At 37.2% G+C, this 17,485-nt stretch overlaps 1 protein-coding gene across 1 annotated transcript in view; it reads left to right on the top strand.

The window, feature by feature from the left end:
* LOC113231510 overlaps positions 1–17,485 on the top strand; it is a 155,863-nt gene that overhangs the window by 39,554 nt on the left and 98,824 nt on the right. The window contains exon 2 of the mRNA XM_026465834.1: positions 642–1,173. Within this exon, the coding sequence (XP_026321619.1) occupies positions 642–1,173 (532 nt within the window). The remainder of the gene's footprint in view (positions 1–641; positions 1,174–17,485) is intronic.

The raw sequence follows: 17,485 nt of genomic DNA, 5'->3' as shown, positions 1-17,485 counted from the left end.
TTTTCAGTACAAATCGGCAATTTCATACTTTAACCCCTATTATAAACTTATATTACTGACAGTAAGTTTTTTTTATAATACCAAATGATGGGACGAACAAGTAGTGCGCCTGGTGGTAAGCGACAGAGTTGCAGTGCCACTCGGAGCTTTAAATCGTGAAGATCTTACCATGTGCCTGTAATTTCACAAGCACCATTCACTTCCAAACCGGAACGCAGTAATGTTTACATTATTACTCGGTGGCAGAAACATGTAAGGTGGCAGTACTTCGCCGGGCGATCTTCACAAGGAGGTCTATTGCTACTAAAATACGGTGCGGTGCACGCTTGGATTCGGACGTGCTCCACTACACAGTAAGAATTATAATAATTCGCGATCCGCGCGGCAATAGCCGCTGCACGTAATTGACTATGGGTTCTCAACAACTCATAACCAATGAACGTCAGCACGTTCATCCAACACGCCATCGACACTATGGATGAGTCGAACTTCAAAGAAGAAGCGGTTTGCAGTGGCAAAACGCTGCTTTTCCGCAGCAGATGCCATCTCGCCGGACGGATGGAGGAACGAAGAGTCTCCAGGTCATCATTACGCTGTTTAAGGAAACCGACCCAGACGACGTGCCTGCTTTCGTGGCGAAGGAGCTGCACAAGCTGCCCCCTACCACGTTCGAGCATGTCGACGTCACCAGGCTACTGAAGGACATCACGTCCCTAAAAGCAAACCTTGCTGAATTTCGGTATAAATTGGAGGCCTCGGAGAACACCATCAATGATTTACGTGCCCAAGTTGTGTTACTTAGTAGTGCAGTTTCTGTAAGTAGGTCACCCGAGGCCTGCAACATGAATACTTATCGCGGGGAGCAAAACGCATCTCTCGGCAGTTTTGAGTCGGCTCATATGGATGTGTCACCGATCGCTGCCGTTGTCGCAGCGCGCGTTTCCCCGCGCCCCGCCCCTCGTTTTTCAAGCACGTTGACCCCTCAACGTGATTACGCTGCTGTTGCCGCTGCTACCCAACCCACTGCTCCACAACCCAGGCAACCAACGGAGGGGAAGATGAAAAAGCGGAAACTCATCTCTGAAGCTGTGTCGTCAGTACCACCGAGAGGAGTAGATCAGTGCGACGGGGACGGCTTCAAAAAGGTGGAAAAGAAAAAGAAGTACACTAGCCGTAACCTTGAAAGGGTTGTAAACCTAACTAGCCGTGAACAGGTTCACGGCAATGAAACGGGAAACTTCCGATCCACAAAATTTATTAAAGAAGTAAAGTTAAAAGAAAAGGCACTAAATGGACCGAGTAACTGAATTACAGATATAGGTACATGAAGGCTGTAGACTGTTATAAATTATTACACATGATTTAGCTTATTTAATGATTATAAACGTAGTAAAGAACCAAAATTAGCGATTATACGCGATGGAATTTGAAACTCCGACTGTTGTGGCGGTCGAGCTGGGAGTGCCCGTGGTACGAAAACAAAATGAGAAAGTGGAGGAAGATGGAACAATTCAAATTTAAAATTTAAATACATGTAAAATAAAAAAATGATAGGATACAAGCGGAGAGAGGCGATACAAAAAGGTGAGATGACGGTGTAAGGAGGTCACACGGTCACAACCTTAGTGGGACCGCCCCGACTGGCCCCAACCATGTATTGCGTTCAGCGGTACCGACGACATTGCTATACGTGTCACGACTTCATTACTCCACGAAGTCTCCGGATATTGTTGAGTACACACGGGTGAATGCCAAAGCTGCCTTTTTTCTTTTTTTTTTACGGTGGGAAATCTTTATAGATACCCCTGAGCCCAGGGAGACTCAGGGGTTATGTGGGGACTCTCTCTCCATACTGGAGGGCCTACCCCCCGGGTTTACCTCCCGCCGGTTTAGTCGGCGCCGTGGGGTCGGTGCACATTCACCACGACGCTGCCCGGCGCCCTAGCTTGCGCCAGGGCTCCCGCGCCAACGGAGGGGCAGGTCAGTTGTCCTCCGACCCGCCCCCCAGACGAGTGAGGCCGTGCAATGCAGGCTCCGAAGTCCCTGTCCAGAGCCCGCTAGCCTCACTAGGGGATCAGGCGAGCAGCGAACTGCCTTCGCCTTCTCCCAGTACGTCTGCGCCGAAGTCCTCGTCTCGCGGAGCGGGTGCGCGAGGACGCGGCAGACGCGCACCCGCTCCGCGGCCTCCTTTTGCGACATAACTTCTCCGCAAAAGGAGGCCACCGCCTCTCAGGACTCCTCGCTACCGAGCATGGCGGCAACCACGCTCGGCAGCGAGAGGTCCTGCCCTATTGTCCCCGTCAGGGTTCTGCCAAAGCTGCCCTGAGGGTCGAGCAGTTGGAGTCCCGCCACAAGGTGAATTTTAATTCATTTGTGGTGAGAGTACCAACACAACATCTGTCGACCTTCATGAAGGAGGAGTTTTGGCCGAAGGGAGTCATGTTCCGGCGTTTCCGAGGACAGCTATCGGACACCCACGTTGCGTCACACGTCGAGGTCCATACGTGTAAATAAACAAATTGTTTATATCATATTATTATTATTATTTTTATTATTTTATTATTATTATTAGTCTATAATGTATGTGTTTTATGGGTCTTTTGTAACCTGAAAATAAACAAATAAATAAAATCTGCTACCTCCAAATTTCCGATCGCATCTTTACGCAGACGTCAACTCTCGCGTTTGCGTCGACCCCGCGTCCATGCCCCAACGACGCTATGCCCTAAAACGACTATTACGACTAATCGGCTTACCATACTTATTGACGCGACTTGAGCCAGAAAAATCCTTATGTCCTGAGTCCCTTACAGGTACAAGAGATTTAACGTAACACCACGACTTACAAGAATTTGTTAGTATCAGAAATGGCCACAGTGCAGTATAGTCCATCAGGTGAAATAGATGACTATTTGCTAGTTCATATAGGTACTATGTAAAACAAAAACAATTTGAAATCACCATTTATTTTACTATCATTGAATAAAATTTAAACTTACTGTAAATAGATACTTATTATGTACAACACCAAACCAAAACATCGTAAACACAATTCATTTAGATTAATGTAGGTGTCAGAACGTTACTCCATATTTTATATGCTGGGTTGGCCAAAAACATCGTACGGCACCGAAGTATAAACTAGAAAAAGTAGTTGTATTTAAAGTCATCGTAAATACTGTAGAAAAAATTTATTTCATTTTCTCTAATATTTCGACTGAAGGACTTGTATTCATGGTCATGAAATAAATTTAAAAAAACAATAGTTAATTGTGTGGTCAATGGGTTTGGCCATAAAGGATGGTTTGGCAGTGTCATGAGGAATTTATTTTTTTCCATCCTATAAGATGAGGAAATACAACACTTTTACGATTCATCACTTCTAAACATTATTCATCTGTTAACTTAAAACTTTCCCGCGTATTCTTAAAATACGCGCTATAAAATTATTTTTAAAATAATCATAAACAATATAACATTTAAAATATATTTTTTTTTTTATTATTATTAACGAAAACTACACAGTTTTTTTTCCAACCCATTATTACTTAAAATATTAATATTATTTTAATAGTTCTGTGACATTAACATTAATATGCACATGACTCCAGTTGTTTAAAATATACAACTTAGCTCCAAAACTAAAATCCGAATAAATATTCTCTAATATAATCATACTTACGTAAATAGAAAACCAAAAAAATTACATTGACCAAAAACCTTAAAGTCAATATATACAAAATGGTGCATTCTACGGCTAATCAGATATTTTCTTTCACAGATTAATAATATTTATTTCATAAATTCAATCGCCAGGTTTGATTGAAACGTAGTCGAGCATTTTTGTTTTGTACTATATATACTTAGAATAATAACGCATAGAATGATAGTTTCATATCAAACGAACTGTCACAAGTGAGGCAAAAATCAAATTCATGTAGGCTAGTTTTAGTAGTAGGTTAATTTTCGGTTTTAGTGAATATTTATATAAAAATACAAGTTGAAACGCGTTACTTCCTTGTGGAATGTGATGTTAGTATCCATTTTATGTTTGTCTGACGTATTTTTTACACTCACTTACCGCACATTTCGTCATTTTTAGCCAAAATTCTTGAGCTGTTCGCGGTGTAAGTTGACCTTGAGCACTGAAGGCCCGCCCGCTCGTGTAGGCCCTTTTGGCGCGCTTCAATTTGCCTCACTTAGCGTGTGCGGACTAGGTTTCTATGCGTTATTATTGTAAGTACTTTTAACTTGTAAAAAGCGTGGCCTAATGGTTTCACCTACCTCTTCTCAGCAGAAGCCGTGGGTTCGAATACAAGCTCGCACCTCTGTGTTTTTCAGAATTTATGTGCGAAATTTAATTTGCAAATCACGAAAAAGGTAAACCTCGCGATGAAACCTGCATGTCGAAGAAGGTTCACAACACTCGGAAAACGTGTGAAGGCAGGAGATCCGTGCCCAGCAGTGGCCATATAAATGAGTTGATAATGACTGTATAATTGGATCAATGACACTTCAATATTATGTATTTAAATTACGTGACTATTCAATATTTAAGATTGTAAAACTTTCTTAAATTGCAACAAAATTATGAGATAGGTAAGAATCAACCCCAAAAATGAGAATGGGAGCGAAACAGAGATATCCAGAACTCTGAGGAGTGAGAAAGACAGGTTGCGAGTTTTTGTCAGAGTTAGTAACGTGCGCGCAGTGCCGCGGCTTGGACGATCTGGAATGGAGGTTTCTATATTTAAAATCACTTATACAAAAACATGCAAAGCTCAATTGAGCAATCAATACACTTATTATGCTATAACAATACAATATATATGAGACGATATGGAGGGAGCATTACTAGTAATGTTTACTTGTCCATAATCGTCCAGTAGTTGGAATAGAGTAGTTACTACATTAGTACATGCTATATGTATATTTGATCATATTCCTCCATACCTAAATAATAGGCACTTCGGCCCAAACTAATTCTACCGCAAAGTAAAACTACAGTGCCGTTAATATTGCAATTGTTTGTCTGTCTCTGGACTGTTTGCTGATTCGAATACAATAAAAAGAGTGTTAATATACCTAATTGGTTTTCATTAAGGCTGCTGGACAGTAGCTCCCTGAAGCGGTTGACTTCCTCCTGCAACCTATCGCTGCTAATGCAAGTAGGAAACAAGTGCAAGTAGCTTACTAGCAGCAAGTTAACCCGAAAGTCAAGTATGATGATATTCTGTAGAAAAAAAATTAAACGGCCAGAATAAGTTTTAACATTAGAGTGAATCATCTGTTTCACAGGACATATCACGGATAGTGAGAGAGAAATTTAATTCCGTCATTCCCTTTCCATCATCAAGGAATCCGACATAGGCAGGTGTTCCACGGTCCACTTCTATGTTGTGAATATTCCAAGGATTCGCATAAAGCGTTATGCTTCCACATTTATATGGCGAACGGCTATGGAGTGGAATTCCCTGCCTACAGACTTGTGCCCTGAATAACTTTGGCTTTTCCTTTTCTTCTTTATATTATTATATTCTTTATTTAAAAAAGGAATGCCTATGTAAATCTATATTGTAAAAGTAGCTGTAAGCTCCCCAAATATAATAAAATAAAAATAAAATAAATAAAGTAACTACCATAGATATTATGGTAACTACGCAGTAAACTTGTAACGCAAACACGCAGACTGCGCGACAGGGTGTCATGATTAGGAAGCCGATTATGTCACTCGTTGTAGCCTGTGGTTGCTTCAAATATGGCTCATCTAAAATATGGAATTCTCTACCTCGTCTCGTAAGAGCGGCGGTATTTTTATACGGGCATTCAAACGTAAATGCTCACAATGGCTATTTGACAAGCAATCACGGGGTGAAGGTTTCTTATAATTCGTACCTTGTGTGTTGTTATACTGGTTTTTAATAATTTGGAATTATAATGATATTGTGCATTTTCATTATTACTGTAATATTATGGCTGTATGTGTCCTATATGATTAGTTATAAATATTTATGTGTATTCCTGACCATTAAGGGTCATGGCAGAATATCAGCTAGAACAATGCACTTCATTGTTTTTTTTTCTAACATCAAGTGAAGGGACGAAAATGTCGCGTGTCTGATGGTAAGCTACACGCTTGTCCATAACAGTTACAGTGCCATTCTGAGCTTTAAAGATCTGAGGGGCGCTGCCACTGCCACTCGTCACCTTGAGACATAAGTAGACAAGTCCCATGTGCCCGTAATTTCACCAGCACCCCTGTCCTTCATTTTTGTCCTCTGTAATTGACTCTTAGGGTTGTATTCCAGAACTCCACTCAATGCTCAAGTCAGTTCTTAACTATGATTTCAAGCACTGAAAATACGACCCTAATGGCAAGGGCTTGAGTATGATTTCTGCGTTGAGCATTGAGTAGAGTTCTGGGATACGACCCTTAGACCCATTTGACGCGTGTTTTTGTTTATTATTATTATTACTAATCTGCATATTCTTTTCTTTGTGTTGTGTTGCATGTCAATTTTTTTTTTCAAGGCCATCGTGTGCATTAGATGAACATGCTTCATCGTCGATCTCTTTGTCACTTTCTATCAGATGAGATGGCGATATAATAAAACCACATGTTGATGATACGTCAAAAGTGTGTTTTATCATGAGAAAATAACCTTAAAGGATGGAAAATGACACGTTTACATAGAACAAGTTATCTATGTAGGTATGACATTTTGACGATCTCTGTGATCGAGTTGCTAGCGCACCTATTTTCATGGTGTCGCCATGATTTCCATTACACAAGTGCTATTACTTACTTTGGGACCAGAGCAACGTATGTGATGTTGTCTAATATTCATATTTATTTTATATCTCTCTTATTTAAGCATAAAAAGGTAATCGACTAATTTCGTTTACAGGATTGTTAAACCTCTCTCCTGAAAAATTGGTATTTTGCAGATGTGGCCACACAAACATTAAAAATAATCAATTCCAGCACCAAGTACTCAAAAATAATTGTCACAATTTTTGTCTGTTTCATGCGAACAGCCTCTTATACTAAAAACTTTCAATGTCAATCTGTGGAAAAAATACTTAAAAAATGTTCAAGTTTCCAAGAATACTGAAACCCGTACTTTGTTTTCTGAAGAGCCCATAAATAATTAGCTATAATATAACGAGGATACTCACTGTTCCGTTAATATTTGTTTGTTGTTCTGTGCTGTAACCCGATGACAATATAAAAGAGTACGATGAAACTAAAGAGTATATAAATGAAGTCACTACCATTTGCAACATCTGAAAAGAAATTGATATATATAAAGCATTATCTTAATAGATCACGTCATCCTATATTAAACATGTGCCAGTAGAGAAAGGAGTACAATGTTGGTAGCAGTAGAGCTCCTTGTGAAAGAGTTCGTCCAGAGTCGTACTGCCACCTTATCTATTTCCGCCGCCAAGCAATAATATCAGCATTACTGGGTCTTCTTTATAATGTCAAGTAACGGGACAAACATGTCGTGCGCCTGATAGTAAGCTACATGCCTGTCCATAACAGTTGCAGTGTCACTCAGAGCTTTAAATCGCAAAGATCTGGGGGGCACTGTCACTACGCCCCCTCTCACCCTGAGACATATGTTAACAAGTCCCATGTGCCTGTAATTTCACCAGCACCCTTACCCTTCTAAACCGAAAGACAGGAGAGCTCTACAGCTAGAAGTGTAAGGGTGCTGGTAAAATCACAAGTACATTCGACTTGGCAGCTTATGTCTTAGGGTGACGGGCGCAGTACCACAGTCCCTCAGATCTTTGCGATTTAAAGCTCTGGTGGCACTACAACTGTGATGGACAGGCGTGTAGCTTACCATCAGGTGCACGAATTGTTCGTTCCGTCACTTGATATTATAAAAAAATCATAAATATGTATGAAAACAAAAAGTAGGCATCGATTTTATTTTCCTGCCGCATTCAGGATGGAGAGCCGAAACCATGAAGTAACTTACCAGCCACTTTATAGCATTCACAAGAAGTTTATGAGCGTTAGCAATGGTCTGATACAGTTCCATTATCTTACACATATCAGGAAAGCAAAACCGACGTGCATCATTGTCGAAATATGCGAATTCAGTTATTTTTGGACTTGAGTCCGTTTTTGCTATTGAAGTTGAACATTCCAAGTAATAATTAAGAAGTCTCATACGTGTTACTATGTAATCTATAAGACAACTGAAGTATAAGTGCTCACATGTAGTAATTAAATGTGTTGGCATTGTATAAAATCGTTTATATGGGACATTAAATAATGATATTGCAGTTAGAGTTCCAAGTGAAAGTAACAGTTTCATTGAGCTGATTGAAATTTTTGGTCGACATCCGACTTCAAAATCGAACTTTTCTATTTCTTTGTAGAAACAGTGAAATCTTTTCCACATGAACAAACTTAAAACTGCAGAAATTTGGTATTGAAGCACTTTCGAAGTTTTTATTATATCCACAAGATTATTTACTGAAGGGTCTGTAAATGCTACGTAGCATACTAAAACATTAACTATTAATGAATATACGTAGAATAATGCAATCAAAATTCGCTTCTGCGAAATTATAGGTAAACGATTTACACCTAACAACAATTCACAATAAATAAATGCTTTAGATACAGTATCAACGTAAATATTTCCTTCTGATTTCACAAAAGTATTTCTTTTAACAGTCGGTAAAACCATCTTTAAAGGTGTTGCGACAACTGTGTTTCAAGCATTAATAAATTGAAATCAACAACGAGCAACGAAAATGCTGTTCGTTACCTACTGCGCTATTGAATAATTTATTTTATTTATTTGGCTTCCATACGTATTTTATTATTACACCTCGTACATAATTTGATTATAAAAACCAACTCAAACTAAATTGGATCCATCAAATGCTGGTTATAACTCAGCCTTCCTCGTCATAACAAACGCATTTGCCAAAATGGTAACTTTCGAGAAATTAGCGCCTAAAGTTTTTATTTATAATCTCCTTTTTTTGTAATAACAAGTGACAGGACGGACAAGTCGTGTGCGTTATGGTAAGCTAGACGCCTATACATAACAGTTGCATTGCCAGTCAAAACTCTAAATCGCAAAAATTTGAAGGGCATAGCCACTGCACCGGTTACTCTGCGATATAAGTTGACGAGTCTCATATGCCTATAGTATCACCAGCATCCTTGCCCTTCAAAACCGAAACGCAGTAATGCTTACATTACTGCTTGGCGGTAGAAATAGGTAAAGTGGCAGTACATCCCTGGACGAACTCTTTCACAAGGACCTCTGCTACTATGCTGCGCTGATTATGCTTAACAATAAAACTGAAACTGAATAAGATATTATAAAACCTTATAGGAGGTTGCAGATCTCATTTTGCTGATTCCAGATAAATTAATAACTAAATTTCGCTAAAAATAACGATAACCGTAGTTATGATGAGAGCAGAAGTGTTGTCGATTCATCGTAGAATTGGACACACACATCATGAAATAACGCCAATTCTATTATATATTTGACTATGCCAACCGTAATCAAATATGACAAGACTGTTCCTCTCTGTATACACTCAGCTATTAAAAGTCCAACTTGAAATATTTGCAATGAAGTTGATCGGTTGGGCATTTCTAGGAACTCTGAAATGTCATGAAAATTATTATAACTGAAATGTCATGGGCATATATTTGGGCACATAACAGATATCTTTTAGACCAAATAATGATACTTCGTCCTTAAATAGGTAAGTTACATTTAGTGCTAATATTGTTTTAATTCAATGTTGCTTTTATGATGATCAGTAATTGAGTACAGGTTTCTTGCCATGTTATGAGTTATTTTTATTTTTCCGATAATTCGAAACGGTTACACGCTCTATGGTCACGGGTTAAATGGCCAGTGGCAGATGAGAGCCTTAAGGACAGACATTTCTGTCTACCCTCATTCTTTAAATTGCCTCTGTGGCAGAACGGTGACCATGCTGGTCTGCCACGCAAAGGTTCCGTGTTCGGGTACGACCGTGCATCCACGATATGGGATTTCCCTAGGCGGGACTGTAAGTGTGTTCGTTATTATGTTGTTATTATTAACTCATATTGTAACAATCATTTAGAAAATAACGACGAAGGCCTTAAAATTTACGTTACTTTTAATAACACAACGCAGCTAGGAACAATATAAGAAAAAAAAATTAAATAATGCCCACACTCATAGCCCCGCACTAGGGAAATCCTGTATCGCGGATGCCGTGGACACACATAGACAACCACAAATTACACCCAAACTCACGAGTGAAATAGATGCAGGCCATACAATTATTTCTCCCTGTCCGGGAATCGAACCCAAGAAGACCTCTGCGTGGCAGTCCAGCATGTTAACCATTCGGCCACAGAGGCAGTTATAGAAAGAAGAATGAAAATTTGACAGACAGATTTTGAAGTTGTTTATTTGAGATTACCACAAACGACAATCAAAGTAACATCATTTCATTCGAAAGACCTCCACTGTTTAGACCTTCACCAAAGATCGTCAGAATTGCATTTAATATAATACTCAAATCAGCCTAAAGTAAGAATGGTTCACATCACAAAGCACCTAAAAATTATTACCAAGTTTCCAAACCACACCATTTTATACTTCCTGTGGTTAGGCATACGCTAACATAAAATATCGAACTCTAGACGTAATTCAAGAGGGAATTTGCTGAATTCAATTCTCTGTTAGTGTTCAATGACTCAGAATATGATTAAAGATCGACTACGATGTCGGGTTAGTTTCTGAACAGTTCTGTAAAAACTTTTTCCTAGTTGTGGTATCAAAGTCAAAGTGAAATAAATTTACATATTATTTAGTTTTATTATTATTATTTTAATTTTACGTTTCATTTATTTAGATATAATAAATTTACACTTAAAACGTCACATTTAGTAGCAGTTAGAGCTCCTTGTGAAAGAATTCGTCCAGGGAAGAACTCATGTCAGCATTACTATGTTCTGTTTTTAAAGGGTAAGGGTCCTGGTGAAATTACAGATGCATGAGCTTATGTCTCAGGGTCACGGGCGCAGTGGCAGTGCCCCTCAAATCTTTGCGATTTAAAGCTTACTAAGCTTACCAACAGAGGCGCACGACTTGTCCGTCACTTGATGTTATAAAAAAAACATGTAAGCTCCTGCTCGTTCACTACGCTGACGTCCCTGAGAAGAACGAGCAAGAAACTCTAGGGATTGCTCTTTTCAAATAAACTTAAACGCCACTTTGAATCAAATTCGTGTGGAATCTAGAGCCATGTCGTGTTTCCATACATGCTTATCTAACTTTTTTTTGTTTATCTGACTTTTCAATCAAAATATTTTTAATGCACTTTTTAAATTTAGGAAATGATAATGTTAATATATGCCCAAATCTTATTGTAAAAATAAAAGAGTCGTTTAACTTTCTTTAAACGAACTCTCATCAATTTTAATTACAAAGTTTGGTGATCATTACGACTGGCACCATGTACTTTCGACACAACAGCTGTACGATGAAAACGTGTCGCAAGCTTTTCTCAAACCACTTGCGGCAGTTTTTAACCCCCGATATAAAAAGAAGGGAGTTAAAACTTTGTAGACTCAAACACACTTATTTTATTTATTTGGCACAGCTACAGAACTCAAACTAATAACTTAACTATAACAGGTATAGTTACGTGATATATCTAATTCGGTGACAAAATGTTTAGAAGCTAATACAGATTTAAATTAAAAGACTTTACACTTTTCAAAGGAATGTTTTGGTGGAAGGATAAGTTTCCTTATCCTTCGTAAAAGTCTGTGACTTCGTAAAAGTGACGAATTTGTCACGTGACGCGGAGTTTTGCTTGTTGCGCGGACTTGCATTTTTGACCTCACGTTATTCTTATTATTATCTATTTTAAATAGAAAAAGTGTATGTATTGCGTTAAAACTGTGTCAAGTTGATGGTGAAACATAGATAATGTAGTTTAGGTAAGAAAATCAGCTGATGTTTCATACTTTTTGAAGTAATCCTTATTTTGTTTACTCGAAAAGTTAACGATTTTCAAGTTTTCATAACGAATGATAGACTATAATTTTATGAAAATACGGCATTTTACGGGCAAATTAAATTTATAATCCATTTGTACGACCAGAGTGGAATAAAACTGCACGCGCGTCTTAGTCCATTCAGATCGCGCGATCGGATGCGACAAAAGTGAACGTTATATAGCAGGTGCTACTGATATCGCTATCAGAGTATTACATAATGAAGGTTTAATTCGCACCCTATACTCTCTATAGAGCATCAAAAGAATTCGGTATTCCTTGGACAACTCTCGGGCGCTCCGCAGATTGAGCAACTTTAGTTGACGCAACTGGCAACGTTTTACAAGTTTCCTTCAACGGTTGCCGGTTGTAGCAACTAAAAGGCCTAGTTACCGGTTGCAGCAATTTTAAATAAACTTTCGAAATCCACGGCCAAGACTGGCGCTGCGGGGGACGGGGAGGGAGTGAAGCTGCTTCACGAGTTGAGGTTGCCGGTTGCGGAAACTGGCAACTGGAGACAACCGGTACAAATTTGCAAGTTTCTAGTTGCGGCAATTAAGAATTTATTTAATCACAGATTTCGGCAATCGAAAACTGTAGTCGGTTGCCGAAACTATCAACTTAAGTTGGTACGTCTGCGCAGTTTCTTGAAATTATATGAAAAACGTCATAAATAGCTAGTTGCGGATTGCCAGTTGCCGAAACTCGATGATCAAAGTTGCTCCATCTGCGCGGCGCCTTAGAGACAATGTTTTTTATTTTATTTATTTATTTTCACATTGCACATGTACAAAATATTTATAGATCTTACAATTAGGTTAGTCAAGTACATGACCCAGTCTGGGTATTGCAAGTATCTTAAAACTAAATTTATATAGTATATGTCCTTTTATTAAATAAACACTAAAATTATTATAAATTATTATTATTATTATATTTAACAAATTATTTTTAACGCTTCCCAACATAATCCCTACAACTAAAAATAAATATCACAATTAGACAATAACTAACAGGAAAGAAAACATAATATAAACCCATCAAAATTTAAGAAAAATAGTAATGTCAATAATTATGTCGACAAATAGTGTCAAAAGAAGTGCCAACAAAAGAAAAAAAGATAAAATACTAATGTCAAAAGAGTAGAATAATAATAATGTCGTTGTATTAGGATTAAAGTACATTATTTAACTAGGTCATGGACAATACTCAATGGCTTTTCACTCCATGTCATTCGTCAAAAAACTGATTCAAGCCATAATAGCATTTTCCAAGTAGATGAGTCTTTAATTTTTGGATGAATAAATTATATTGAATCTCTGATGAAATGAACTTTGGAATTTTGTTATAAATTTTAATAGCCATTACATATGGTCCCTGACTATACATTTGCAATCTTGAGGTGGGCAGTACTAACCTATTTTTATATCTAAGATTTGGGCGGTTATGGATATCCTTGGCTTGAGTGAAATAATGTTGATTCTTTTTGACAAATTTACATATCTCTAGTATGTATAAGGATGGTACTGTTAGAATCTTTAATTTAATGAAATACGGTTTACAGCTTTCCATTGAGTCAATGTTTGCCAGTATCCTAATACATTTCTTTTGTAGCGTGAATAACATTAGGGCATCCGTGCTATTTCCCCATAAGGTAATGCCATAACTAAGCCAAGCGTGAGCATACGCATAGTATGCGGTTTTAGCTGTGTCTATGTCAGTGGTTTTCTTTAACTGTAACAATGCATAAGCAAATCTACAAAGTTTGCTTGAAATATTTTGAATGTGTTGTTTCCAGTTTATATTGGTGTCTAAATGTATGCCAAGTAAGTTAAAAGTATTCACCGTTTCTATCATATTATTGTTTATTTTAAAATTTATTTTTAATGGAACCCTTTGGTAAGGTCTAAATTGCATTATTTTAGTTTTTGTATAATTTATTATTAGATTATGCTCACTTAGCCAACTGTTTATATCATTAAGAATGTCATTTATACTTTTATTTAAATCTGATTCCATTGTACATGGAAAAACCACTGACATATCATCCGCGAATAAAATGCTTGTAACATTTAACGCTTTAGGTAAATCGTTAATATATATCAGGAATAGTAAACTCCCTATTACACTTCCCTGTGGTATGGATTGGGTCACGGCAGCTCTTGGTGACCGCACGCCAGATATGACACCAGTACTGGGATCGTGATGTTCCACTTCCACGTACTGATAACGATTTGTTAGGTACGACTTGAACCACTCAAAGGCTATTCCCCTTACACCTATGCCATAAAGCTTTTGTAGCAATATTTTATATGATACTCTGTCATAAGCCTTACTCATATCCAAGAGAACCCCGACTGCATATTGTTTATGGTTGAGAAAGTCTAGTATTTTTTGTATGTAATTATATACTGCCATTGTTGTTGATCTATGCTTTCTAAACCCGTATTGACTCTCATCCAATATTTTGTATTTTTCACAGAATGAGTATAGTCTCTGTGACATTGCCGATTCAAATATTTTTGCAAAGGTTGGGAGGAGAGATATAGGTCGATAGTTATTTAAATCCGTTGGATCACCCTGCTTAAATATCGGTTTGATAATGGATATTTTAAGCAGGTCTGGAACGGCGCCTTCGGAAAAGGATTGGTTAATTAAAAATACAAGTGGCAGGACAAGTTCGTTTGCACATTTTTTTATTAGTTTTGGTGATAGTTCATCCAAACCAAAACTTTTTTTGTTCTTAAGATTACCAATGATTTTGTGCAATTCTGATGGCTCTACGGGCTGTAAATACATAGAATTCTGAATCGGAATCACCACAGGACGTCCGTTTGGCGAAGACATTGGACTAGCAGCAGCATCTGCTTTATTTCCTACCGTTACAAAATAGTTGTTAAATGTGTTTGCCACACCATTGGGATCCACTATTAAAGAATTAAGGACGTTTAAATTAATATTTTTCCTGGTGGTTTTTTTAATTTTATTAGTTCTTTCTTTAACTATATGCCACATCGTTTTAGTTTTATTCTCAGAATCTCTAATTTTTTGTATATAAGTTAGTTTTTTAGATTTTAATACCGTGATTTTTAATAATTTTTCATATTTTTTATAGTAATTTTGCAGAATAGGATTTTCTGTTTGTTGGACTAATAGTTTTAACAACCTTTTGTGTTTACATGAGACCTTTATACCCTGGGTTAGCCACGTCTTCCGAACTTTGCTTTTAATTTTAACTTTTTTCATAGGCATACTAATGCGTAATAAATTTTGAATCGTTTCCAAAAACAAACTATAGTTTTGATTTATAGTTTTATCTGTATTAAGTAAGCTATTCCAATCTATTTTCCCTAATAGGGACTTGAAAAGCTGTATATTTTTTTCATTGTAATGTCTTTTTAGTAAATACCAATTCTTCTGATTTTCTGTTTTTACTCTTGGAATTTTTAAGATAATCCCTTTATGATCCGAGAGACCATAATCTATTACATTTGCTATAAGAGTTTGTTTTTGGATATTTGAAAATATTAAATCTATACACGTAGAACTTGTAGGTGTCACTCTTGTGGGTTCATTTATATATTGTTTTAAGTCAAAACTTTTCATTAGATCCAATAATCTTAAAGATAACTGATCCTTTTCTAATATATTTATATTAAAATCACCCCCTATTATAATATTTTTACGGATATCCTTTGAGCTCAGTATATTCAATAACCGTTCTAAAGATTCAAAAAATAAATCTGTATCTCTATTTCTTACTGGCCAATATAACACAACAACCAGAAGCTCTAGGCTAGGAATCTCTATTGCGCATGTTTCAAATATATATTCTGTAGAAACCTTTGTTATGTCCTTACGCTCTTTGAATTCAACTCCCTTTTTCAAGAATATGCAAACCCCGCCTCCTCCGTACTTTCCTCTACAAAATGATGCTGCACATTCGAAATCTTCTAGTGTTAATAGGTCTTTTTTTTCCTCTGAGATATGTGTCTCAGTAAAGCAGATCACTTGTACGTCTAGGTCCTTATCTTCTTCCACTGCTGCCTCTATAAGATGTTGTTTGTTATTAAGACTACATATATTCTGATATAATACTTTAAAATCTCCCTCGAAATGTACGTTTGTTTGTTCTTCCTTGTCTCGGTTGTATTGGTTCCGGTTTAGTATTAGTATTTTTCGTTCCGCCAAAGCCAGATTCATCCTTAGTTGTTATAAAACTTCGTAATGATGTGTTAATGTCCTTCCCTTGTCCTTCGTCTAAGACTTCTTTTGAGGTGGTGCCCTTGACTCCGTAATGGTCATGATATATTTCCCCGTTAATGATTAGATTATTATCCCTAATAATAGCATATTGCCCTTCGTTTCTTGCTTTTATTAGTACTTGAATTTGTGTTTTTCGCAATTCCAAGGATGTTCCATCTAGGCATTCATGAACTGTTAGTCCTGTGCCATTAAACAAATTCTTGTTTTGTAGTATGTATCTTTTCATCTGTTTGCTTAGTAGCTCAATCATTAATGGTCTCCTTTGTCCGTGTCTTCCTAATCGTTTCATATCGTCAATGCAGCCAATTAAGTTGACCTGAAGAACATCGTGGAATATGCTTAAAACACGATCGTGTAGCTCGTAATCATTTTCCCAGGAGTTCTCAGCAAGTCCATATAATATAATTTTTTTGGTATGGTCGCGGTCTTGGTCTTTTGGGCTCCTATTCTTATTTTCTGATTCTGTCATCATGTTCTGTATCTCGTGTAGTTGAGTCTTTAGTTTAATGTTGTCTGTTTCCAGGTTCTTTATGTATATATTTATTTTATTTATTTCTTCTCTCATGTCTTTTTGTTCTGCATTCAATCCATTAGTAATCTCTATAATTTCAAATTTTAGTTGTTGTATGTTGTTTGTTATTTCAGATAATATAGTTGTTTTTAACTCCATAAGCAAATCCTGTTTGATATTCTCAAATTTTTTGTCCAGGATTTTTTCTAGCTGCTGTACGCTTAGCTGTATTTGAGGTTCAAAGTTTGGTTGATTATTTCTCATTTCACCCTGTATTGTGTCACCCAGTATGCTATCGTCATCAGATATCGTAAGTGAGTATCTCTCTTTTGAAATCTGTGTCTTATGTCTGATTGTTATATTATTGACGGCGTCATTCCTTATTAAATTGTTTTCATTTACATTTAGCGAAGCCAATTGTTGTGATCGTACCGGCGTATTTAAGTTGCCATTTTTTGGCATATTGCATATGCAGTATTGACATTTCCAAGCTTTTCGATGGTCCTTATCTAAGGTATTTAAAAAGCGTTGCAATGACACATTTGCGCAATCTAAATCATATATTTTGTTACAATGTGAACAAGTAAGAAATTCCTTATTTGGGATTTTTTTCAGACAACCTGCGCATTTAGTAGCCATCTGTTGACAGTTTT

The sequence above is a fragment of the Hyposmocoma kahamanoa genome, unplaced genomic scaffold (assembly GCF_003589595.1).
Source record: "Hyposmocoma kahamanoa isolate Upper Pololo Valley unplaced genomic scaffold, ASM358959v1 65, whole genome shotgun sequence".
Lineage (NCBI taxonomy): Eukaryota > Metazoa > Arthropoda > Insecta > Lepidoptera > Cosmopterigidae > Hyposmocoma > Hyposmocoma kahamanoa.
This window is presented reverse-complemented; position numbering and strand designations above follow the sequence as displayed.